The 22,680-nt window shown below is 54.3% G+C and overlaps 9 protein-coding genes across 9 annotated transcripts in view; 5 read left to right on the top strand and 4 right to left on the bottom strand.

Annotated features, from left to right (window-relative positions):
- Nucleotides 1-2,971: 2,971 nt before the first annotated feature.
- Nucleotides 2,972-5,514, bottom strand: SODALDRAFT_243739 (hypothetical protein; the record flags this gene model as incomplete). Its single annotated transcript, XM_028607385.1, has 2 exons — nucleotides 2,972-4,797; nucleotides 4,890-5,514. Coding segments are annotated over 2 exons (2,451 nt in total), but the record flags the coding sequence as incomplete, so codon positions are not given.
- Nucleotides 5,515-6,084: 570 nt separating this feature from the next.
- SODALDRAFT_337363 (S-adenosyl-L-methionine-dependent methyltransferase) lies at nucleotides 6,085-7,954 on the top strand (the record flags this gene model as incomplete). Its single annotated transcript, XM_028612675.1, has 9 exons — nucleotides 6,085-6,119; nucleotides 6,323-6,402; nucleotides 6,527-6,577; nucleotides 6,670-6,795; nucleotides 6,852-6,874; nucleotides 6,931-6,968; nucleotides 7,032-7,169; nucleotides 7,226-7,539; nucleotides 7,893-7,954. The coding sequence occupies 9 exons, from the start codon at nucleotides 6,085-6,087 to the stop codon at nucleotides 7,952-7,954; spliced, it is 867 nt and encodes a 288-aa protein (XP_028463140.1).
- Nucleotides 7,955-8,109: 155 nt separating this feature from the next.
- On the bottom strand, nucleotides 8,110-8,754 carry SODALDRAFT_381507 (hypothetical protein; the record flags this gene model as incomplete). Its single annotated transcript, XM_028615171.1, has 3 exons — nucleotides 8,110-8,385; nucleotides 8,461-8,494; nucleotides 8,547-8,754. The coding sequence occupies 3 exons, from the start codon at nucleotides 8,752-8,754 to the stop codon at nucleotides 8,127-8,129; spliced, it is 501 nt and encodes a 166-aa protein (XP_028463139.1). The 3' UTR covers nucleotides 8,110-8,126.
- A 1,279-nt stretch (nucleotides 8,755-10,033) lies between these two features.
- Nucleotides 10,034-10,604, top strand: SODALDRAFT_62412 (hypothetical protein). The gene is made up of 2 exons (XM_028615543.1): nucleotides 10,034-10,509; nucleotides 10,571-10,604. Exon 1 carries the CDS (start codon nucleotides 10,149-10,151, stop codon nucleotides 10,500-10,502), a length of 354 nt encoding a protein of 117 aa, XP_028463138.1. The 5' UTR covers nucleotides 10,034-10,148; the 3' UTR covers nucleotides 10,503-10,509; nucleotides 10,571-10,604.
- A 995-nt stretch (nucleotides 10,605-11,599) lies between these two features.
- Nucleotides 11,600-12,259, top strand: SODALDRAFT_328653 (hypothetical protein). Its single transcript, XM_028610750.1, has one exon. The coding sequence runs from the start codon at nucleotides 11,669-11,671 to the stop codon at nucleotides 12,134-12,136; it is 468 nt and encodes a 155-aa protein (XP_028463137.1). The 5' UTR covers nucleotides 11,600-11,668; the 3' UTR covers nucleotides 12,137-12,259.
- Nucleotides 12,260-12,869: 610 nt separating this feature from the next.
- On the bottom strand, nucleotides 12,870-13,886 carry SODALDRAFT_62108 (hypothetical protein). The gene has a single exon (XM_028615541.1). The coding sequence runs from the start codon at nucleotides 13,562-13,564 to the stop codon at nucleotides 12,968-12,970; it is 597 nt and encodes a 198-aa protein (XP_028463136.1). The 5' UTR covers nucleotides 13,565-13,886; the 3' UTR covers nucleotides 12,870-12,967.
- Nucleotides 13,887-13,941: 55 nt separating this feature from the next.
- Nucleotides 13,942-15,957, bottom strand: SODALDRAFT_320690 (S-adenosyl-L-methionine-dependent methyltransferase; the record flags this gene model as incomplete). Its single annotated transcript, XM_028609555.1, has 10 exons — nucleotides 13,942-14,037; nucleotides 14,479-14,634; nucleotides 14,704-15,058; nucleotides 15,093-15,167; nucleotides 15,226-15,410; nucleotides 15,475-15,519; nucleotides 15,580-15,586; nucleotides 15,655-15,708; nucleotides 15,759-15,790; nucleotides 15,859-15,957. 10 exons carry the CDS (start codon nucleotides 15,955-15,957, stop codon nucleotides 13,942-13,944), a joined length of 1,104 nt encoding a protein of 367 aa, XP_028463135.1.
- Nucleotides 15,958-16,628: 671 nt separating this feature from the next.
- On the top strand, nucleotides 16,629-17,355 carry SODALDRAFT_328650 (hypothetical protein). Its single transcript, XM_028610749.1, has 2 exons — nucleotides 16,629-16,671; nucleotides 16,734-17,355. Exon 2 carries the CDS (start codon nucleotides 16,874-16,876, stop codon nucleotides 17,228-17,230), a length of 357 nt encoding a protein of 118 aa, XP_028463134.1. The 5' UTR covers nucleotides 16,629-16,671; nucleotides 16,734-16,873; the 3' UTR covers nucleotides 17,231-17,355.
- Nucleotides 17,356-19,525: 2,170 nt separating this feature from the next.
- The window catches only part of SODALDRAFT_346294 (ankyrin), a gene marked incomplete at its 5' end in the record, with an annotated part of 4,174 nt that continues 1,019 nt past the window's right edge, over nucleotides 19,526-22,680 (top strand). The window contains 3 exons of the mRNA XM_028613247.1: nucleotides 19,526-19,711; nucleotides 19,921-21,365; nucleotides 21,477-21,480. Coding sequence (XP_028463133.1) covers nucleotides 19,526-19,711; nucleotides 19,921-21,365; nucleotides 21,477-21,480 — 1,635 coding nt within the window. The remainder of the gene's footprint in view (nucleotides 19,712-19,920; nucleotides 21,366-21,476; nucleotides 21,481-22,680) is intronic.

The following is a 22,680-nucleotide window of genomic DNA, read 5'->3' as shown; positions in this document are numbered from 1 at the left end:
AGGAAACCCAATCCTCTCTTTCTCCGAGACTATCTACCTTCTTTCCTATTAACTTCTATACCGATACTCTCCTTATTATAAACCGCTACTAACTATAGTCCGCTATTAATCTAATAAAGAGCGCTATCGCGAAATAGCGTAAATAATACGTCCGATACTAATACTCGCCTATCGCTATCCGCCGCCGCCGGCCCCCCCGAGCCGGGACTTACCTTAATATCGGATCCTACGCTTTTCTAGATACTAGAAAGAGGGTAATACGATATAAATAGTTATAGCTAGCCGAGTAGTACCTAATTATATACGATAATATAGTTAGCGAAGGGCTACTATAACCTAGCGCCTAGGCGTTATAGCTCTTAGCCTTATACTACTAGAGCCTAATTATACGTTATTCGCGTATCCCCCGCGCACCTAACTAATGTCGCCCTTCTTTTCCTCTCTAAAACACCTTAAGATTATTAATCGCTCTCCTAGATCCTTAGCGCTAGTCTAGAATAACTATTAGCTATATTAGACTAATAATAATATATTATTAGCTAGATCTACGCCCTTTTTATCGAGTTTAACGCCGCTTAAGCCTTCCTTAATAAGGAGTATAACGATATTCCCCCTATCGCCTAGTATAATAATAATAGCTATACGCTAAGTAGTATCGCCCGGTATAATATTATTATCGCTATCCTACCCGATAACGAGTACGGTATTAGCTTAGCGGCCGTAATCGCCCGGGATATACTATATAGCTTCCCTAATATATATATTAGGCTAATAGTCGGTATCAGCGGCGGCGTACCTAGCTTAAAGCATAATATTCGCCTCGGCGATATTATCGTTAGTAGTCGTAACGGGGGTAGAGGCGGCGTGTTCTAGTACGACTACGGTAAGGCCGTACAGAATCAGGACATCTCCTTCCAGCACACGGACTTTCTCGACCAGCCACCCATAGCCCTCCGCACGGCCGTTAATACACTAAAAGGCAAATACAGGAGGAAAGGGCATTATCTTAACGCCGACATCGAAGAAGCGCTGCAGAAATAGCCGCGGCTGAGAGACGAATATTCGCGTCCGCCTCCTGAAAGCGACAGTTGCTTAGACGCGTCGGTTGAGGAGAGATGTTAACGGGGGTCATTCTATAGCTAAATTTAACTCTTTCAGTCTCATTTGCCAGAAACTGGCTGATAGTGTCTCTGTTCAAAACGACCACCCGGTAGAATAAGTTTCCAAGGCAGTCGCGACCACTACTGCCACGCAGCGCCGGCGCGTTGCCCTGTAATGCGCGGTTGGCCGAACTTTACCAAGGAATCTTTATAGCCGCCCCAGCCCATCGTTCACCCATTTGAGGATGGCCTTGGATCAGTACCCAACAGGTCGGAGAACTTCGTGTCAGTGTCCATCTTCGCATCAAACCAAACCCAGAAGTATGTTCTCGGTTCGAGACCAACGACGTTTGTCGACAATATCCGGGACGCGATCCTTCTTCCTCTCCTCGGCTGCGTATTGTCGCGGTGTTTTGCCACGAGAATCTGGCGTCTCGGCCAATCCTGCTTCATGGCGGAGGAAGCGGAAGGCCTCCGGTGTGAGGGAGCCTGCGATGGCACAGTGGTGCAGAACTGTACGGCCGTCGTCGTCTCCCGCTTGCAGATCCACGCCACAGTCAGCCAGCACTACCAGAAGCTCCGCGTTGACTTTGCCAGAGTTGGCGTGCAAGTGAGCTAAGCCTAGCCCTCCGTTGGGGGTCCTAAATGAGGGATCCGACGCACTTTCGAGGATCAATCGTACCACTGGCGGCGCATCGCCACATAGGACAAAATCATCGCTGAGGTATAAGGCCAATGGAGACATGCCTGCGTCGTCCAGGTCGTTGATATTGACGCCTTTGTCTAAGAGACATTGAACGTTCGCGTAATCAACGACGCCAGGATCGCGGAGCAGGTGATGCAGTGCATTTCGCCCGCGCTGGTCTCGCGAGGCGGCGAGGTCACCCGCGTCAACACCGTCCACACAGGCAAAGAGAAGTTGGATGGTTTTTATGTCACCACGGTGCGGCGTAATGCAAAGAATTGGCGCCTTCCAAGTCGCTGATTGTGATATCGGCGCCGTGATTCAAGATGGCGGCAGCCGCCTCTTTGTTTCCCTTGGAGCAAGCCAGGTGTAGTGGAGTCTGGCCCTGGTGATTGCGTGCAGAGACGTCGGCCCCCTTCTGAATCAGTCGTCCGACGATTTCGGGAGCTGTGCTGCTTTCATACCACACGTCATGCAGGGGTGACGCGCCGTAGATATCTTTCACGCTGACGTCGGTCGATCCGTGATCTAGAAGCAGGTCAACAACGGCTGATCTCTGCGCTTCAATCCACGCCTCCAGCTCGGAGTACTCGGCCAGGTCTTCGGAGTCATAGCCGATGATATCCAGGATGCCCTGAACCCTGTGGATAGGATCACTCCAATGATCTATAAAGCTCGGCCATCCCGGACCGTGCACATCTCGTTTGAGTGCCAGATGTAGAGGTGTCTCGCCGTGCTCCGAGACTGCGTTTGGGTCGGCGCCGTGGTCGAGTAAGAACTTGGTCATTTGCCGACATCCTATCAAAGCCGCATAATGCAAGGCCGTGAGACCTTCTTGGGTGTTGATCTCCGGTCCGGAGTCGCGATTGTCATCGTTGCTCCATGTATAGTGCAGCTTGCCCTCTCGGTGTCCCTGCCGCCAAGTGTGCCTTTTCACCCTACTGTCGATTGGTATTCCAGCAGACAAAAAGCATTTAGCCATGTCCTCGCTAGTCTTTGACACGGCGTAATGCAGAGGGGTCATGTTGTCAATGTCGGCGGTAAGCTTTGCGCCGTGCTCGAGTAACAGCTGAACGCATCTAGTTTGATCGTGAAGGACAGAATGATGCAACGACGTCTTAAAAGTGACATCGAGTACGTCTGCGGCCACTCCTTGTTCTGTCTGACTTGTTTGCGTCCGCGCATCGTTCGTCAATATCGGGATGCGGGGCTGGTCCCTGAGAAGGAGCCGGACCACATCGACATGGCCATTCTGCGCCGCCAGGTGTATCGGCATCAGCCCGTCTTTGTCAGCCAAGCAGCTATTAGCCCCTTTCTTGAGGAGCATATCTGCGATCTCGAAGAATCCGTCTGAGCAGGCGAGGCTTAGAGCCGACCTTCCAAGACTGTTCGTCTCGTTCACGTCGCAGCTCCGGCCTTCGATCAGTGCCATGGCCACTTCCATCAACTGGAGCTTCACCGAGCAGTGCAGAGGGCCTGTCGAGCTTGTCTCGGCCAGCCAGCGATGTTGTTTGGTATCATCCAGTTCGACGAACGACCTCCATGCTTGACTAGCGGGACTGCTTTCGGTGAGAAATTTGACAGCAAGCATGATGATTTCGTCATTGCCGCGCTGACCCAAGTTGACATGGCGATGCCAGCAAGTCGCAGCATAGCTGCGGAACGATATGGGGAGACGGGCCGGAGAGTCATGTGGAGGAATCTGCCAGACGTCGCTGTATTTGATGTACTGAAGGCACGCCTTTGCCAGTAAGGTGTGTTGAAGTTCGGCAAGGGAGGCATTGGGTCGTAAACAGTCCGGCACTGGAAGTTTGCGTAGCAGATACTCCCGCACGGTGAAATGCGGCAGGTGCACTGTTTGTTGGCTCGACATCGGAGCTGATGACCCGCCCCGGATCTCGAGGAGGGGATCGCAGAGATAGCGGATCTGGCCGTCGACATAGGCCTCATTCACGTCATCAGGGAGATCTTCCCACGGTATTTCCTCGGCATCCTTGATGACAACGGCTTCGGTGATTTCGCCGATCGTCAGAGGTCGTAATGCAAACGTAGTCCAGCGCAGGAGGGCGAAGGCACGATGTCTGTCCGATTCTGCGAGCTGAGCCATCCACTTCCAGTGGCGATCATAGATGCTATCAAGCTCGGCCGGTGTGTTCTCAATAGCTTCCCGTAGTTGAGTCTTGCTCATGCCTGTCCGTAAGGACTTACGCTGCAACAACTCGAGCCATAGGAACTGGCCTTCACATCGCTTGGCCATTGCTTCGGAGAGAGATGATCGGACGTCATCGCGACTGCTGGACAGCTTCTTGCCCACAATTTCGCGAGCGTAAGCTACTGTGTCGGAATGAACGTTGTCAGGTTGTATTCGGAATTCCGAGAATATGCTTCGGTCGCTGCCTTTGAGAGCATGCTGGATAATCGACAGCGTGCGGCTGACGACAAGAATACGTGTGTGTGTGTCAGCCGTGGCCGCCGTTAGAGTTTCGAGGAAACTAATGACAGAATTGTGACCTTCAAGATGCGTACATTCGTCTAAGCCGTCGACGACGAGTGTGGCGCTAGCAACGAGACGGACTACGTCCTTGAAGAGGGAAACAATGGTGTCGCGCGTCGCGGTTGGGTTTATGTCGGCTTCCCGATGCTGGAGGACGTATTGGAACGCGCCATCGTGTTGCGTCACGACCTGAGAGAGCCATGAACGCAGGACAACGCTGGTGTCGTCTCGGCTGTCCAATTCCGACGAGAAGAAGAAGTGCGCGACAGGCGTCGGGAGGGTCTTCGTGATGTGCTCGACGATGTTCGCGCAGAGGATAGTTTTGCCGAACCCCGGGGGGCCGTGGATCCAGAGCACCTTGGCAGCACATGATGGGAATTCCGTGGACGCCCACTCAAGGAACGTTGGCTGGTCGAGGATCCAACCGCAAGTGCCCGAGAGGCGACGTTGCAAGGAGTCTTCGTATCGCTCGTCGGGGGTGTGTCGGAGCCACGCGTGCAGTTCCCGCCGTGTTGTTGCTACATTCGGTCAGGGAGGTTCGAGTAGGAACAGATGGCAGGAATTCTACGTACCTTCCAGCCGGGAAATGAGTTCGTGGATCTGGGTCAACAAAGCATCCACTGGAGAAGATCCTGGTGCTGCTCAGCGACGATAAGGGTGACATCCGCAAAACCTATCTTCATACCTGTCCCTGGCCCGAGCGTATCGATAGGGTCGACAACGGGGCGTAACGCCCATGTATCTGGCACAAAATCTGGCGGTACCAGCTTGTGCAACTCATCCACCAAGTCCTTTAACAAAACGACCTGTATTGTGCGATTCGATTTTCCCCATAAGGCCCACACCAATTTACGTCGTGTCGACTTGCCCAGCACACGCAGCGACTTGGGCGAGCCTGCGCGCTTGTCGACCACAGCGCCACGAGGCGACCGTGACTTGTGCGCGTCCGCCAGGTCGCAGAGGTCCTTGGCGAGGTCAAAGATATCGACGACCAGACTGCGGAACTCCTTATCGTCGAGGGCCGGATGATGGCCGGTGGATAGTTCCCCGCCGCAGAAGCCTACATCGCGGTCCCATTTCTCGAGGCGAACCTTTGTAGCGCTGAATAGGACGTCCAGGGCTGCAGAGTCGCGTGTGAATGATCTGTATTGATCCGCCCGCTCTTTGACCTCCAGGCAGGAGCTGAGTAGGCCGGCGAGCCCAGCCAAGCCGACGACAAAGCTTGCGGTCTCCATCCTCGTTGTAGAATCGGGCATCAGCTGAGATGGCCAAGTCACAGCCTGACACAGCCTGATGTTGCTGCTGGTCCGATGCCTGACCAGCGCCGGCTTGGGCAGCGTGCGTCCCATTGGCGGCTGCGCAGACCGTGACTGCCAAGTCCGGGTTGGCGAGTAAGCTCCATACAGACTTGTCAGGTACCCCGCCATCCTAATCCCATCAATCTAACTCTCGAACCTCCCATCCTCGACGCATCGTGGCTTGTGTGCACGCCACTATTGGTCCAATTGGCTCACATTCAGTTCATCATCTTGATGCGGTTGTTTATTCAAGGCTGGCGTATTGTTGACGGTCATCGGAGGTATCAGCCTGACCAGACTGCCAACCTGTCGCCGCCGTGTCGAGAATTGGACCAGCACCAAGAGGACGTAATAAGAAACGAGTCATGTACTTATCCGATAGTTCCCTAAACCCTAGCAATGCGGGCGTAACGCAAAGTAAAATACATAAATCGACCGCACTAGCAGGCCGCACACTGCGTCTTGCACCACTCACTAACCATCCCCCGTAGCGTCCTACCCGTCACCATGGCCGAGTCCACGAACGAAGCTGTAGTCATTGTGTGTTAAGATGCGCTCTTCTGCTAGTATCGATTGTCTTTCTTGAGCATAGTGACTGACCTGACTGCGCCTCGGTGAAGGCGGCCGATGAGGCTCAGGACCCCAACGATGACCTGGACGAGACCTTCTCGATGGTAGGGGCCCGCGCACTGGGCATCTAATTCGGCAATTCACAAAACGTCGCTGATCATGTGTTGCCCTCGAGTTCCCTGACCTCGCTCCGTTCGAGCGTCAGGAAGTTCCAGGTCGAGAATGGACGGACCTACCACGGTCTTAGTTCTGGCAGTGCGTCCGGTCACCTTCCGTGTCTCAGCTCAGGCCATGCTCTATCCCTCAGCTCTCATGAGCTGGCGCTCGGAATGGCCGTAGTGAGGCGGTAGCTCCAATCTGAATACTAAACCTCGCACAGAATATGCTTATCCGAACGACGATGCCGAGAATGACCGACTTGGCGAGAAGTGTACCCCCCGCTAATCGGCACACCCTTGTCGGCCCTCCCCTCAACCACTTTGACCTGAACAACTTGACAGACTGACCAGCTCGTCGCTGCAGACCTCCAACATTACATTTGGGTCTTGACGCTGGACGGCGCGCTCTGCCTTTCCCCCAAGGGCGAGAAAGGCGCTAAAAGGGCCCTGGACGTCGGCACCGGCACCGGCATCTGGGCTATTGAATATGGTCATGCTCCCTCTATGCTCCAGCCTCGGCTCATCACTGACGAGTGCCTCATGCAGCTGACTTGCATCCCGAGTCAACGGTATAGCTACTTCTGACATAAACCACGGACTAAGTGTCTTCTGACACCTGTTTTAGGTCATCGGCGTTGATCTGAGCCCCATCCAGCCTTCGATGTGAGTCTCTCTCGGCCTTCTCATAACGAGCCGCGCGCCGCTGACGCTACATCCACCGCCTAGGGTCCCGCCCAACTGCGCCTTCGAAGCCGACGACCTCGAGAAGGAATGGACCTGGTCGGAGCCCTTTGATTTCATCATCAGCCGCGTCATGACTGGTAGCTTCACCGACTACGAAGCCTTCATCAATAAGGCATACAAGTATGCGCTCCCTCCACACAGGCCTGACTATGGTGAGCCAGCTAATTCCTCGCTAGCTCCCTTGAGCCCGGCGGTCACTTTGAGATGCAGGACATGCGGCTCCCCTACGAGAGCGACGACGGCACCCTCAAGAAGGACTCGTATGTCAACCAACTGGGCCAGAACTTCGTCAAGGCCAGCGAGGCCCTAGGCAGACCCCTCACCGTCGCGTCCACGTACAAGTCGCTTATGGAGAAGGCGGGCTTCAAGAATGTCACCGAGCGTAAGTACAAGTGGCCGCTCAACGCCTGGGCCAAGGACCCATACTACAAGGAGATCGGCAAGTGGAACCTCGCAAACATCGACGATGGCATGGAGGATTCATGGCCGCGTAAGTGCTGGTATATTCGACTCTCGGGCAGCCCTTGACTCCCACTGTGCTACCGGGTCCCGGGCGCGGCGGAGAAGCTTGCTTCGCCGCCACCGAGATATGCTCGTGATCGTCTTGCCCTCGGGTCTGCCGTCTCCTCCCTGGCCTCTCGACTTCACTTTCGGATTGCGCAGCCAATCCTTGACGAAAAGCCCACAGGGAATGTTCATCTTAGTCATGCACCATGATGGACCTCGTGATCTTTGGAGTACGGACCTCCCATATGGTTCTTCTCGCTACAATTTACCTGTTTGAGCACAGCCCGTCAGTCACTGACGACTCCTTACTAACATGCGACGAGACTCGACCACAAGGCATGCCAGCTGCTTCAGGTACTGGGGAGGAGGTAGAATCCATGCTCAGTCCAAGCCGCTAGAGATATCTCCCCCTCCTGAACCTTTGAGGCCTCTCATCACCCTTGCATCTATCAGGGTATGATGGCAAGGCTTTGTCGGGTTGCCTTGGTTCCACTCCACCCCTTCCTGGAGAAGCGCTGATACCTCACAGGGCCTCCCGGTCCCAACCGTTCCTCGCTTCCTCTTACCCCTTTAAGCACACCAGACGGTTGGTGACGACTCCTGGCTCAGCTGCAACGTTGTGACGCCCTGCGACTTGGCCATGATAGGTGCCAATTGGAGCCATGGGTTACGGACTCCAGCTTGCAGCAGGTCAACGAGGCAGGTTGGCCATCCGAACGAGGCCTCCTGAGGAGTCCATGATTTGACTGTCGGATCCCTTCGTCCGAAGACAGGCGCCTGCTTCTTGCCCCTATCAGGAGACGCAACCCTCGGCAGAAGTATGGCATCACTATCAACTTGTGACGAGCATGAAGCACACCCTCCCGCGATAGCCACAGACAAGGCATCTTGCTCACCACGTCACAGGAAAGGCAGATTCTCCTGCTCTTTGCGTTCATCTTGGCAGATCCAGGTCCAATCATGACGCTGGACCTGCCCCGAGGAGCCCACCATCACCCTCGAGGATGCTGCGCCGCGAGCTGAAGTTGGTGTTGGCAAGTTTCATCGAGAAGACTTGGGGACTGAGCGCGGTATGAAGAGGTAACCGAGGAGGGGTAACTTCCCAGGAAGTCACGTCATGGAGCACGGCAGGGAGAGGCAGCCGAAGAGACGCAACATCCCAGGAAGGAGGGGGAAGGGGGGTCGGGCGTTGGCTCATGAGGGTCTCTCAGGTATAAGTAGGAGGGCGTCCCGCCCAGGGCTCCCCTTGAATCTCAGCCATCAACTGCACTTGACTTGGCGACATTCACATACTGTCATATCTCTTCCACTTCTCTGCCCTCCATCATGGTGACCACACCAGCCAAAACGCCTGTCGTCTCCATCATCCCCGCCCGTCCTTCAATCGAACCCCTGAGCCCTTAGCAGACAAGCGAAGATGCCGCCAAAGCCATCGTCCGTTATCTTCGGCCTCCTATGCTTATTAGCGAGCTATACGACGCTACGCGTACCACAGGTGGCACAGAGCAGCTGAAAACCCTTATTAAGGCGCTCCCTTTAGAAGAGCAGCAGCTACTTCGAAAGTTCTTTTAGGAGCTCTATCAGTGCTGCAAAGAGGAGTCAATAGGCATGGATGGTATCTATACACCCCTTGCTTTGTCTGTCGAGCCCTAAGATGTCCGCCCCGAACCCTCTCTAAGGATCCTTGGGACGTTCCCTCGATCACGGGAGTCCACGCTAGCGGCAGACTTTCAGGTTATCGAGAACACCGACGGAGAAGTAGGCATTAGCGCCCTAACCAGAGGTTCTACGGACAACCAGCGAACCGCTCTGGCATCCCGAGCCGAGCCGTCACTCTTCGAGATATCCGCCTCAGACCGTGAGGATGGAGAGGAGAGAACCGAGCCTGTTTCCATTTCACAACTCGAGTTACAGGATCCGCCCACGACTCCAAGCCCCAACGGATCCTAATCGCCTACGCTTGTTGGGGGGGATTCGGTCATGGGCGCGTCGCCTGGCCTGTTTCTGGGTCAGATAAGTGGCTTCGGATGGATTTCCAATGGCCCATCATCAGTAATTTCTGGCCTATCTATCGAACTACCCAGGGGGGGGGGGTCAGTTGGCACAAACCTCAGCCATCTGGACTTGTCAACCCCAATGGCTTCGAGCTTGATCGAGCCGCGGGAGCTTGGTATGCCAGACAACGACGAGACCGTTGGCGATTCACCCTCCGATGGCCCGAGGCCTGTATCAATCCGGGACCAGGAGGTTATCAAAGACTCACCCGCTGATAAGGGCTCTGAACCAGCGATAACCCAGGGCCAGGAGACAATTAACGATTCATCCTCAGATAAACATGTTACAGTAACCCCTCAGGCCTAAGACGCTATTGAACCACTGGACTCCTCTGATAATCCTTCTTTCAACGGGCTAATAACACCTTAAGAGACCCCTATAAGGGTGCTAAGCGGAGTATTGGAAGCCGACAATCAGCCTAACGAGGAGATCAGTCACCCTCCGATCCCCCGACTGGCCCGCTAAGAGATTTTTGAATTCGCCAAGAACAGTATTCAGAAGGTTTATAAGTTCCGACAACTAGAGGCGAAGCCCGGGATGTATAAGGCCATATACGATGCATTAAAAGAAACCCAGGACCCGGGCCTTGGTTGGTCTGACAGGACTCAGTGGAAGCATTTTTCGGACTCTGCTATAAGTGGACGCAAGAAACGGACCTTGGACCTTGTCCTGTCAAGCATCGGGTTTGCTAAATGGCATCGCAGCCAAACAGAGCTACTGGATTCATCGCCAAAGTCGGCGGCCGAGCAGGTTAATGGAGACTTTCTTAAGATGTGCAGGGATAACGCTGCAGAGCAGACTATGTCCCGACGAAGCCTTAACACGAACCTCGCCCGCGGTAGGAAATGGGTCATCTCGTTGACGAGCTTGGATATGGCATTCTCTTTATAGACGCATGGTAAAGATTCCCTACTGCCAACTACAACATGCCGCTGATCAATCGTAGGAGCCTGGGAAAGACTGATAAAGAGTCCTTGGATATCCTAATCAAGCACATCAAAGAGTCAGAAGACAAGATGTTTATCCTGGAATGCTTGACAGAACAGATGGATCTGCTTATGGAGAAGGGGCAGACGTCTCCGAGCCTCTTCAGACATCACCTTAAGACTCGCGGCTATATAGATGCCCTTCCTACGCTTCCAGACATCGCTGACAAACTCACCAAGGATATCGCGGCTCTCTAGCGTAAGATAGCAAGGTCTTCACCCAGTGGAAAGTTACGGACGAGTCGTGGTGGGTTCACGGCCGAAATCGAGACTCTTAGTCGGCTGTAATCCTCACAATGGTTTAACGACCAACTCGTTCTGCTCTATCTTTATCTGGCTCAGAAGCGGTCATATATTCGGGTTAGCTTCTCTATTCCTTTATATCGGGACACCGGGCCGTCTACGGTATAACACAGGCCTTTCGAGATGGCTGCGCGAAAGATCAAAGAATGGAACGATGCAGAGGAAGGAGAAACACGCCTTGTTTGTTTCTTTCCTATTCTTCTACGTGGCAACCATTTTACCCTCCTGGAGATCAACCAAAGTGACGATTCGATCTACCACTACGACTCACTGGGAGATGGTCACGCACAGCTTGAGGTGAGATGTCGACCCGGGAGCGCCCCAACTCATCACTGACGGAATAACAGGCGGCCTGTAAGGAGCAGTTCCCAGACATGAAGTTCACGTCAAAGGTTGGTGCTTGGCCATTTGCGGGAGGCCAGCAAACTAACGAATTTTTAGAGTGCTCAACGCCAAAGTGATGGCCATAGCTGCGGTCCTTTAGTTGTGTTATTCGCTCGGCATCGCATGATGAACCGTTCAGTTCCGGCGGGGACAGTATAGGCTGAGGAGGCCCAGCAGCTGAGAACTGATGCCTTGGGCCTGATTAGGACGGCATGGACTTCCGGGGGATTGGTGAAGGTAGACGAGTCATCGGGGGCAAGGGGGACAAAGAGGAGAAACAGCGTGGATCAGGACGGGGGCGGCAAGCGGACGAGACTGAGAGATTGAATGCAGGTTGAGAATGTAGCTATCTAGAAACAGGACGGACCAAAGCCGACAGCAAGCATGACAACAAAAGGCACCCAGACCTGCTGGACCAGGGCATTCCCCGAAGCGAGAGCTGACTCGCTGACGAATGACGGGGATGATGGGAGACCGACAGTGAATGACGAGTTGGTGTCAGTTGTCCCTGCCGTGGGCGCCGTGCCACGGGGTAGCGTCCATGCCCACGACTGGGATGTTGAGGGGGAAGTGGTTGGTGTTGTATATGTAGACTGGTCGGTGATAGTCACTACAACAGTCTTGGTGACCTTCTGCACAACAGTGTGGGTTGCTATTTCGGTGGAGTCGAGAAGCAGCGTCGACAAGCGGGGATTGGTCTCGGTGGAGGGAGGAGCAGGCGCGGCATCGGTAGTGATCGTGATAGGAGGTGTTATCGCTGACTCGGGGGAACAGTCTGGTAGGAACTCAACATCGCCGATGCCGCTGATTGTTCCCGCTTGCAGGCTGGAAGTTGACGGTTTGGCCGCCTAGCTGGACGTCCCAGCCCAGGACTCTGGGGATGGCGGTGAGTAGGGCAAGCAGAAGCATGATGGAGGCGGTAGGCCCAACAGGACATAATTGAATCAGGCACAACCGGAGGGGTTTCTTTTATATGTGGACGTACGAAACTGAACATGCATAGGACACTTTCGGGCCAAAGCCATGAGGATGGGTTTGTCTCAGCTAAAAATACCCCAACACCAGAGCAGATCATACGAGGTTCTATAAGGCAAGAGCAGAGGCCGCCAGCAACTACAAAACAGATGGCCTCTGCACATGTGGAATGGGATTGACCTGGCGCTGACACGAGCACGACACTTCATGCTGTCGGACCCCAAGACGATGGCTCCTAGTTCCGACGCTCACGCATCTGCTCGAACTGCCACCCCTCAGCCGGGAAGTAGATGGCGACCAGAGGAGGATGCGACGCTTCTTCGGCTTTTGGGCCAGAAGCTCAGTTGGTCGAAGATCGCTGTGGCGCTTCCTGGGTGCTGCTCGCTTCCGCCGGTCGCTGGCACACAAACAGCAACAGGGGGCCGAGTCACGTGCGATTCCCGGCGGCCATGTCACGTAGGTAAGACCTTTGCCCGGTGTATAACTGTTGCTGAAGCAGGCCAGCACGAGCATGTCGGTGTCGCTTCATCGCGATGAGAGCAAGATCATACTGCAGGTACACCGAGAATGCTCTGTTTTGCTGGGACCCCAGGATGAAAGTAAGGCATTGAGTTCATCCGTAAGCTATGAACCGGTGGATTCGAGGTGTGACGTATGGTCTTCGGAGGGTGAGACGTTAGGTGAGGAGGACGAGATGGACTGGGAAAGCTAAGCAGCAGCTCTCTTTGATGGCTTTACGGAATCGCCATGACGGCAGACGGGACTTCTCCGCAAAGAGTCTTGCTCTGGAACTTCATGTTGTCTTCGCCTCTGAGCAACGAAATGGCACCGGGGGCGTTGCAGATTTTGACTGCAGTTTCCAGAATGGCTATTGTCATCAATGAAGCTGCTGTCACGGCCCCGCTCCCCCTCCAGCGGGTAAAGGTGGCCATCACTGCCAGTCTGACGGCGGGGTAGATGGCGCCGTAGTCCTGCATCAGCGTCTGACACCTGTCTGGTCTCGCGATAGGGATGGAGGGTGGCTAATTTGCCGGATGAGCTTGTCATCCCTCCGAGACTACGTACCCCTCCTGTTTGCGCCCCGCCTCTTTTTTCTCCCTTGTCACAGATGCGTTTTTTGTTTCGCCCCGTTCCCGCCCCTTTCACCTCAACACCCATCATATGAAAGGCAGATCGATCGGTAACCCTTCCGTTTAATTCGTACTTCATCCATACTTCATCAGAAAGCCGATACGCTACCCAACATGTCCGCAGCCCAGGAGCCCATTGAGGCGGTGCGTATCTTCCTTCTTTATGCCATAGCATCTGAGTTGGGTCGCATCTGTCTGCAACCGAAGGTGAATCCAATTGTCTAGGGCGGGACTATGAGAACTAATCATCAAGCCAGGACCCCGACGTCGTTGGCGTTGCCGATGATGCTTCTGACTCTATTGACGGAAACAGGCAGGCTCATCCCACGAGGTTGCCCTGCCGTATGTCAGGTTCGCATGGCGGCTGTGAGCAGTTGCTTCAGGCTTCTCACGGCCTCTAGGTGCCCAAATGCAAGTCTTCTTCCGAGAAGACGAGCCGGGCGATGGGTATTGGCCGTAGAAGCCCTGCGTGAAGTTAAGGATAGGGAGCAGCTCACTGTGCCCATGGAGACCGGACGTGGACGCACAGGCCATAAGCACCACGAATGGTGCTTATGGCCCGTGCGCTGCCTGCAGCTCTGGACCGATATCGCCCAGCTTCTGGTGTACAGCTTCCGTCGCGGCAAACAGATTCTTGATGACCGTCGCCTGCCATAGCAGTCCAGGCACAACACGAAGCCTCGCATTCCTTGCAGGCACAGCCAGAACCGTCCAGTAGACAGGCATCACGCCACATTATCCTCGAATCGTCCAGTACCCTGGCCGTCTTCTGTCAGGCAATCATGGGGAGACTGAGCAAAGCGCTGCAATTTTACCCTCGTCAATGTCTGACCACAGGGTGGCGATGTAAGCCTATGGTTGCAAGATCGTCGACGACGTCGGTGGGTTCTTTCCGAGGACAATAGTAACACATGCATCGATAATTACGAGACACAGTAGCCAAAGGGGTCGTCGGAATCAGACTATGGGATTGAATCACTACGAACCGTCCATGACGCCAAGCGGAGCGCTCACTCCTCTGGCTTCTTGCCCCATATGAAATAGGTGGGAACATAGAGATGGATGGCCGGGTTCGAGGTCGTTCTTCACCCTGGCCATGAGGACCTGGATCTCCGTCTGACCCCATCCAAGCACACGGGAGAAGATGGCGGGTGTGTACGAGTCGATGAGTTGCTGCTCCTGGATGATCGAGTGCCTGCCGATCTCCTTGAGCGTCGGGTCTTTCGGCCAGCTGCCAAACGGGATCTGGGTGTTTCTGAGCACCGATGTTCCAGGAAATCAGACACCGCGCATGCGCGTAGATTGAGGACGAACCTTGCGAATCTCCTGCTTGACCTCGACGAATCCGGCGGCCTGCATCTTGTCCAGCCACTGGGGCACTGAGTCGAGCGGCTTACCGAACTTGGCCGCACCCTCGCAGATGTTGGTCATCCAGTACTGAGCGTCCTTCGCCAGCTTGTCTGTATCGTCGTCGGAGAGGAAGCGAGGGTACACGGCTTGCATCTCCAGATAGCCGCCAGGGGCCAAATGCTCGAAAACTCGGCGGAAGAGCCTCTCGTCGTCGGCGATGCATCCTCCCAGCTCACGGGCGTGGATGTAGTCAAACTGCTTGCGGTAGACCCAATCCTGTTCAAAATCATCGACCTCGAATGTGCAGTTGGGCGGTGTCCTGTTTCCGTGAGCGTCGCTGGACCAAGACGTACAATGCGAGAATGCCGTACCACTTGGGCTGAATCGGGCTCAGATCAGTGCCGATGACTTCTGCGGAGGGGTATTGGCTGCACGTCAGGTGTCAGGACCCATTTCACCGTCAAGGGCTTCGTGAAGGAGTCTGACTCTGCAAAGTCCATGGCCCAGATGCCGGTGCCGGTGCCCAGGTCGAGGACGCGCTGCGGTTTGTCAGGGATTGGGGTGAGATGGAGCTCTCCACCAAGGAGAAGACCGTAGATGTGGTGGGCCAGGTCCATGCGGTCCTGCTCTTCGTCGTCGTTTGGCTTCCAAGTCGTACGAACGCAGATTAGCTGCCGCGATGGCCATCCGGGCGCTTAAGCATAAAGCGCCCCGTTGTGTTGGCTGAGAGCTTACCACTAGATATGCACCCTCCCGGAAAGCATGATAACGGCGGCCGTTCTATGCTTCGCGTTAGTTATAGACTCTGAGAGAATCATGTTCAATCTTCCCGACACGAACCTCGTACCTACATAGGTCAGTGGCGATCAATCAGAGAACCCCTTGTCGGGTACCCGGATCTGCGGATGGACATACTTGTAGCGAAAAACACTGGAGTTGATCGAGGAGACGAAGCTGGCGGATGCCTCTCTGGAAGTTGTCAGGCATGCATCAGCACACTCTGTCGGGACCAGACTCACGAAGCAGCATAGGCATCGTCGTCTTCAAGGTTCTAAAGAAAGTAGTTGGTCAATCTCAGCGATTGGAGACCAGTAAGCACTCGGTTGAGGAAATACTCACGTTGTCGACCTGTAGAGGCTCCTGTCCTGCCAGGTCCGGCGACCATGGGCTGGTCTGGGTCGGAGGTGACTGGGCCGGCGGGGGTTGTTCCTGGGCCATTCTTTTGTGGACGGAAGCGTGCAACAGGAACCAAAGCGAGCGGAGGGGAAGGTGCAAAACTCAATAACAAGGGCCCTGGATGTCCAAAGTTATACCTGGACAAGAGCGCCCGGAAGCGTTGTCGTTGGGCGAGCCCCGCTGGCCTTGAGCCGGGCTAGCGCCAACTGGCTTAGGCATCGAGCTGGCGGTCGAGCGGGCACGAATGAGCATTCGGCTGCCCCTGGCTTGATCCCGCAAACATGCGGCGAACACAACCAACAAAGCTTCCCTTCACCAGCTTGCAGCCAGCACAAACAGTCGAGAGGGTCGAACAGAGCTGGGCTAGCGACCGTCATCACGTTCGGTCTCGTTCTCATCTCGTGCGACTTCGGGATCCTGGGCCACCATCAGTAAGTATCCGAGCGCCGCTCTGGTGCCTCGGCGCGGTGGGTTTACTGACAACCTAGTGAGCGAGTCCCGCGGCCGGGAACAATGTCTGGCGGTCCTTCGCCACGCGGCCGAGCAAGCATCGTCCAGCGGCGTTCATACCGTAGAGGACGTGGATGTTGGTATAGACGGACGGGAGATGTTGATCACATAGCGCAGCAAGCTCTTTGAGGCGAGGAGCATCAAGCCCAGAGAATCACGACAGACACCCCGCTGATGAGTGGTCCAAAGACCTCAGCAGCGACGCCTGGTCACCTTCTTCAGCGTCCTTGCCGCCTCTTTCTGAGTGTACCCTGGGCCCTGAATTCCTGCGACGCCGATGTTCTGGCTTCAGTGCTGATGTCGTGAAGTGGATGTAGCAACAACGACCGCAGTCACTTGGCCCCAGCGGTCAGCACGTTGCTTGTACGCCGCCTTTTGCCGAGAATAACGGCAGACTTCCTTCTGGAACTAGAGCACAGGCCAACACAAAAAAGTTCGTGAATCAAGGATGCGCTTCTTACAGAGGCACCGGCTCCTGCAGCATCCGATGTTGCCGAGCGCTGCATTCTACTTGGATCCTCGATCCGATGTTCTCTGCCTCCCGAACGAGATTGAACCGGAGCATCTGAAGGAGGTCCAGAAACACTACGGAGCACAGCTGGATGACATTCAGATGATCCTCGTCGAGGAACTGGGGCAGTGGGAAGACACACCATCCCTTGCTCCCTTGCTCCCCATCTTCAGAGGGCTTGGCACTGTGAAGGTCCTTTTGGAGAGTTATGAGTTCGATAGCGGCTGGCCGGATGAGGATGACATGGAGGCTCCTGCAACGGAGGAGGAGTACCGGAACGCTGCCTCTTTGTGAGACCGGGACTTGCAGCTGATGGGCGGACGAGGATGGATGGTCCAGTATGTAGATCGGAAGCAAAACGTGTACCTGAGCTGGGCCGGTGACGGGCTCGCCGTCTAGAATTGATTTTTTCCCCATCAGTGGTACTCTGCCACGTCGACTGCCATGGCCGAGGTCCGTGTCGACCCGCACGATCCCGTACATCCAAGTCACTGGCTCCGCGCCGGGCCGGCGACACGGACGCGGCCCCATACCGCGAAGCAGCGCGAATCCATGAGAGACCAGATGCGCAAACAAGCAGCACAGACCTCGCACAATCTGGGACCGCCAAATGTTGTGCAGGGTACGTCCGCGCTACGTTCGTCGACAGACAGGCCAGCACGCTCGGGCCAGGGACTTATGTGAGGGCGGGCCTGAGGATGTCACGCCCAGCACGACTTGGCATCCCATGCGTGTTCCCTGCTAATGCGCGTCCGCCAGGCCCTATCCTCTCGCTGCCCTGCCTGGAAGTACATGGGCTTGTCCACTCAGCCTAGCTTGCTCTTGCTGCTAGGGCCAGACAGCCACGACTAACGCGTCGCCTGTGAGCGGCCCAAAGACCTTAGCCGAGACGCCTAGGACACCTGCTTTAGCGTCCTGTGCCGCCCTCTTTTCGGAGTGTACCCCTGCGCCCCGGGTTCTAGCAGACGCCGACGCTCTGGCTTTAGTACTGATATCGTGAAGTGGCTGCAGCAATAACGACCGTAGTTATATAGCCCCAGGGGTTAGCACGTTACTTATACTCCGCCTTTTGCCGAGAATTAACGGTGTCGATTCCTAGTTCGATATTCCTAGTTCGATAGACTTCCTTCTAGAATAAGACTATATACCAATATAAAAAAGCGGAGCCGTATTAGTATATAGGAACCTAATCCTCTCTTTCTCTAAGACTATCTACCTCCTTTCCTATTAACTTCTATACCGATACTCTCCTTATTATAAACCGCTACTAACTATAGTCCGCTAATACGCCGATTCGATTTAATAAAACGCGCTATCACGAAATAGCGTAAATAATACATCCGATACTAATACCCGCCTATCACCGTCCGCCGCCGCCCCTAAGCCGGGACTTACCTTAATATCGGATCCCGCGCGCTTCCGGATACTAGAAGCAGGGCAATACGATACGAATAGTATAGCTAGCCGAGTAGTACCTAATTATATCGAATATAGTTAGGAAAGGGCTGCTTACGACCTAGCGCTAGGTATACCTTATATACTAGACTTAAATAGCCGGATTCGGATAATATATAAACTCCGGTTAACCCGAAGACAAGGTCTATATAAGGATAACTAGAACCTAACCTTATAGGAGAATAAGAGTAAGACTAAGAATAGGGCCTATAAGTCTAATACCTTCGGCTATACCCCGCGTACTTAACTTAGGTCGCGCTTATTTCTCCTCTAAAACGACTCTAGCTTATTAGCCGCTTCTCCTAGATCCTTAGCGCTAGTCTAGAATAACTATTAGCTATATTAGACCCGTAATAATACACTATTAGCTAGATTTACGCCCTTTTTTTTAAGTTCGATACCGCCTAAGCCTTTATTAACGAGGAGTATAACGATATTCCCCTAATCGTAAAGTATAATAATAATAACTATATACTAGGTAGGATTAACTATTATAATATTATTATCGCTATCCTACCCGATAATAAGTATAGTACTAGCTTAGCGGCTATAATCGCCTAGGATATACTATATAGTTTTCCTAATATATATATCGGGCTAATAATCGGTATCGGCGGCGGCGCGCCTAGCTTAAAGCACGGTATACGCCTTAACGATAGTATTATTAGTAATCGCGACGGGGGTAGAGGTGGCGTGTTCTAGTATAACTACGGCAAGGCCGTCCAGAATCAGGACGTCTCCTTCTAGCACACGGACTTTCTTAACCAGCCGCCCATAGCCCTCCGCACGGCGGTCAGCGCGTTAAAGAGCAAATATAAGAGGAAGGGTCATCAGCTCAACGCCAGCATCGAAGAAGCTCTATAAAGGTGGCCGCGGCTGAGGGAGGATCATCAGCGCCCAGATCCTCAAAGCGACAGGCTCTACAAATCCGAGGTTGTTTATCCGAACTCTGCGGAAGGATGCAAGGCCGTGTGCAGCAGCGACCCAGAGCATCTGGTAGAATGGAGGAAGCGCGGCGAGCATCAGGATGACCCAGCAGTCCACTACGGATTGATCGCCAGCGCGAACCAACTGGTGAAGGATGTGCGGATCCGCGATAAGCTGGCGGCGGAAAAGGACGTCCTCTGCTTCGAGATGGAGGCGGCCGGCCTAATGAACCACTTCCCGTGCCTGGTGATCCGTGGCATATGCGACTACGCCGACTCACACAAGAACAAGGAATGGCAGGGGTATGCGGCCATGGTGGCGGCAGCGTATGCAAAGGACCTGCTGCAGCAGATACCGCCCAGCAGGGTCGAAGCGGAGAAGCCTATCCAACTTGTCTTGGGTGAGTTGTAGACGATTCTGAGGACCGGCTAATTTAATGGAGGTGTGTCAACACGGAAAACTTGACTGATTACTAAACAGAACCCTTACTTCAAGACAATGTGTTGAATGTGAACGAGATCTCACAACAGACACGCAAGCAAGATGTCAGATATGAGAACGAGAAACAGGTCGAATGTCACCGCGTTTTCAAAACGTCCAAGTACGAAGACTTCAAGAACATCAACCCGGACCGAGTCCCAGGCACATGCAAGTGGGTCAAGGACCATCCGCAGTACAAGAAGTGGCAACAGAGTGCTCATAACGACCTCCTCTGGATCTCAGCCGACCCCGGTTGCGGCAAGTCGGTGCTGGCGAAATCTCTCATCGACAAAGACCTTCCGAGCGCCGGTGACCATACGGTGTGCTACTTCTTCTTCAAGGACAACGAAGAACAAGACGGCCTTGCGACGGCCCTGTGTGCTGTGCTCCACCAACTTTTAGGATGCCAACCTCAGCTTCTCCGCCACGCCGCTAGCGCCTTTGAGAAGAATGGCACTAAGTTGCAGAGTGAGGTGGACGAGCTGTGGCGGATCCTTCTGGCTGCAGCTACGGACGAGTCTGCCGGAGCTGTTACGTGCGTTTTCGATGCGCTGGACGAATGTCGAAGAGAAGATAGGAGGAAGCTCATCCAGATGTTGACAGACTTTTATGCCCGGCATAGCTCAACATCAGCGCGGAGGTTCCAGCTGAAATTCGTCGTGACCAGTCGCCCGTACCGGGATATTGAGTCTGGATTTGGCGGCATCCCCTCCGAGCTTCCGTCGATCCGGCTGGCTGGTGAAGAGAGCAACGCGGACATCAGCGACGAGATCAACCTCGTCATTCGGCAGAAGATACAGGCAGCTGGTGACAAACTTCACCCTGACCAGGAGGTACGAGACGCACTGCAAGCGAGGCTGCTGGCAACAGCGCATCGGACTTATCTCTGGCTCCACCTTGTATGGGACGAGCTTGACAACAGCAGCAAGCGCACCAAGAAAGCTTTTTTGAAGAAGATCGACTCGCTCCCATCGACGGTGGAGGGCGCATATGAAAATATCCTCAACATACACGGCCGCGGTCGACGGGAAGAGGTCGAGACCCTCCTTCACATCGTCGTAGGCGCTCGACGGCCGCTTACGCTCTCGGAGATGGATGTGGCGTTCGAGCTGGCCACGGAATCGCCCGGTGCTCTACGACACGAGGATCTTGACCTCGATGGCGACCATCTGAAGTCACGCATCCGAGAGCTTTGTGGGCTCTTTGTATTTGTAAGCGACAACCGGGTCTACTTGATCCACCAGACGGCGAAAGAATTTCTAGTTGCAAAGGGGAGTGTTCAAGACTCGGCTCGTGATCGCTGGAAGCACTCGCTTCACACGCAGATGTCCAACCACATCATGACACACATTTGCATCCAGTATCTATCTTTTTCTGACATTCGAGACGACCAATTTCACGAGAGACTAGGGAAAGATGATGCCGGCTTCAACGACTTCCCCCTGTTGGAGTATTCTGCAGAAAACTGGCCAGCGCATTCCCGGGCTATGGGTGGCGCGGACGAGGGCCTGTTCAACCGCATGTTCGAGCTGTATGACGCCAAGACCGAACGGTTCGAGACTTGGTTGTGTCAATCTTCTGGAAGACTGCCTATCCTTACGAGACACGACATGGTCTCAAGCCAGCGCATCTGGCCGCGCTGAATGGCCATGTTAGGGTTGTAGCAAAGATGATACAGAAAAGTCAAATCAACATCGACGTACGAGATAGTATGGGCAGGGCTCCGCTAACATGGGCAGCTCAAGAAGGCCACGACGAGGTTGTAAAGCTGCTCTTGGAGGCGGGTGCGGACATCGACATCCACGCTCAGGGCGGCAACTACGGTAACGCTTTGTATGCCGCCTCAGTTAGAGGCAATGTCGAGACTGTGAAGCTACTCTTGGACGAGGGGGCGGACGTTAACGCGCAGAGCGGCAAGTACGGCAACGCTCTGCGGGCCGCCTCGGAAGAAGGCCATGTCAAGGTTGTAAAGCTGCTTAATAAGGGGGCGGAGGTTAACGCGCAGGACGGCGACTACGGTAACACTCTACAGGCCGCCTTATAGAATAGCGACGACGAGCTTATAAGACTACTCTTACACGAGGGGGCGGACGTTAACGCGCAGGGCGGCTACTACGATAACGCTCTGCAGGCCGCCTTATATAAAGCCTATGACGAGGTTGTGAAGCTACTCTTAGACGAGGGGGCGGATATTAACGCGCAGGGCGGCAACTACGGCAACGCTCTATAGGCCGCCTTATTACGAGGCTATATCGAGACTATGAAGCTGCTCTTAGGCGAGGGGGCGGATATCAACGCGCAGGGCGGCTACTACGGTAACGCTCTACAGGCCGCCTTATCGGGAGGCTATAACGAGGTCGCGAAGCTGCTCTTATATAAGGGGGCGGACGTTAACGCGCAGGGCGGCTACTACGGCAACGCTTTATATACCGCCTTATAGCGAGGCCACTTCGAGACTATAAAGCTGCTCTTAGATAAGGGGGCGGATGTTAACGCGCAGGGCGGCGACTACGGTAACGCTCTATAGGCCGCTTTATCGGGAGGCTATAACAAGGTCGCGAAGCTACTCTTATATAAGGGGGCGGACGTTAACGCGTAGGGCGGCTACTACGGCAATACTCTATAGGCCGCCTCGGGTAGAGGCTATACCGAGGTTGTAAAGCTACTCTTAGATAAGGGGGCGGGCGTTAACGCGTAGGGAGGCTACTATAGCAATACTCTACAGGCCGCCTCGTTAAGAGGCTATAATAAGGTTGCGAAACTGCTCTTAGATAAGGGGGCGGGTGTTAACGCGTAGGGAGGCTACTACGGCAACGCTCTATAGGCCGCCTTATTAGGAGGCTATAATAAGGTTACGAAACTGCTCTTAGACGAGGGGGCGG

Source organism: Sodiomyces alkalinus, assembly GCF_003711515.1.
Source record: "Sodiomyces alkalinus F11 unplaced genomic scaffold SODALscaffold_11, whole genome shotgun sequence".
NCBI lineage: Eukaryota > Fungi > Ascomycota > Sordariomycetes > Glomerellales > Plectosphaerellaceae > Sodiomyces > Sodiomyces alkalinus.
This window is presented reverse-complemented; position numbering and strand designations above follow the sequence as displayed.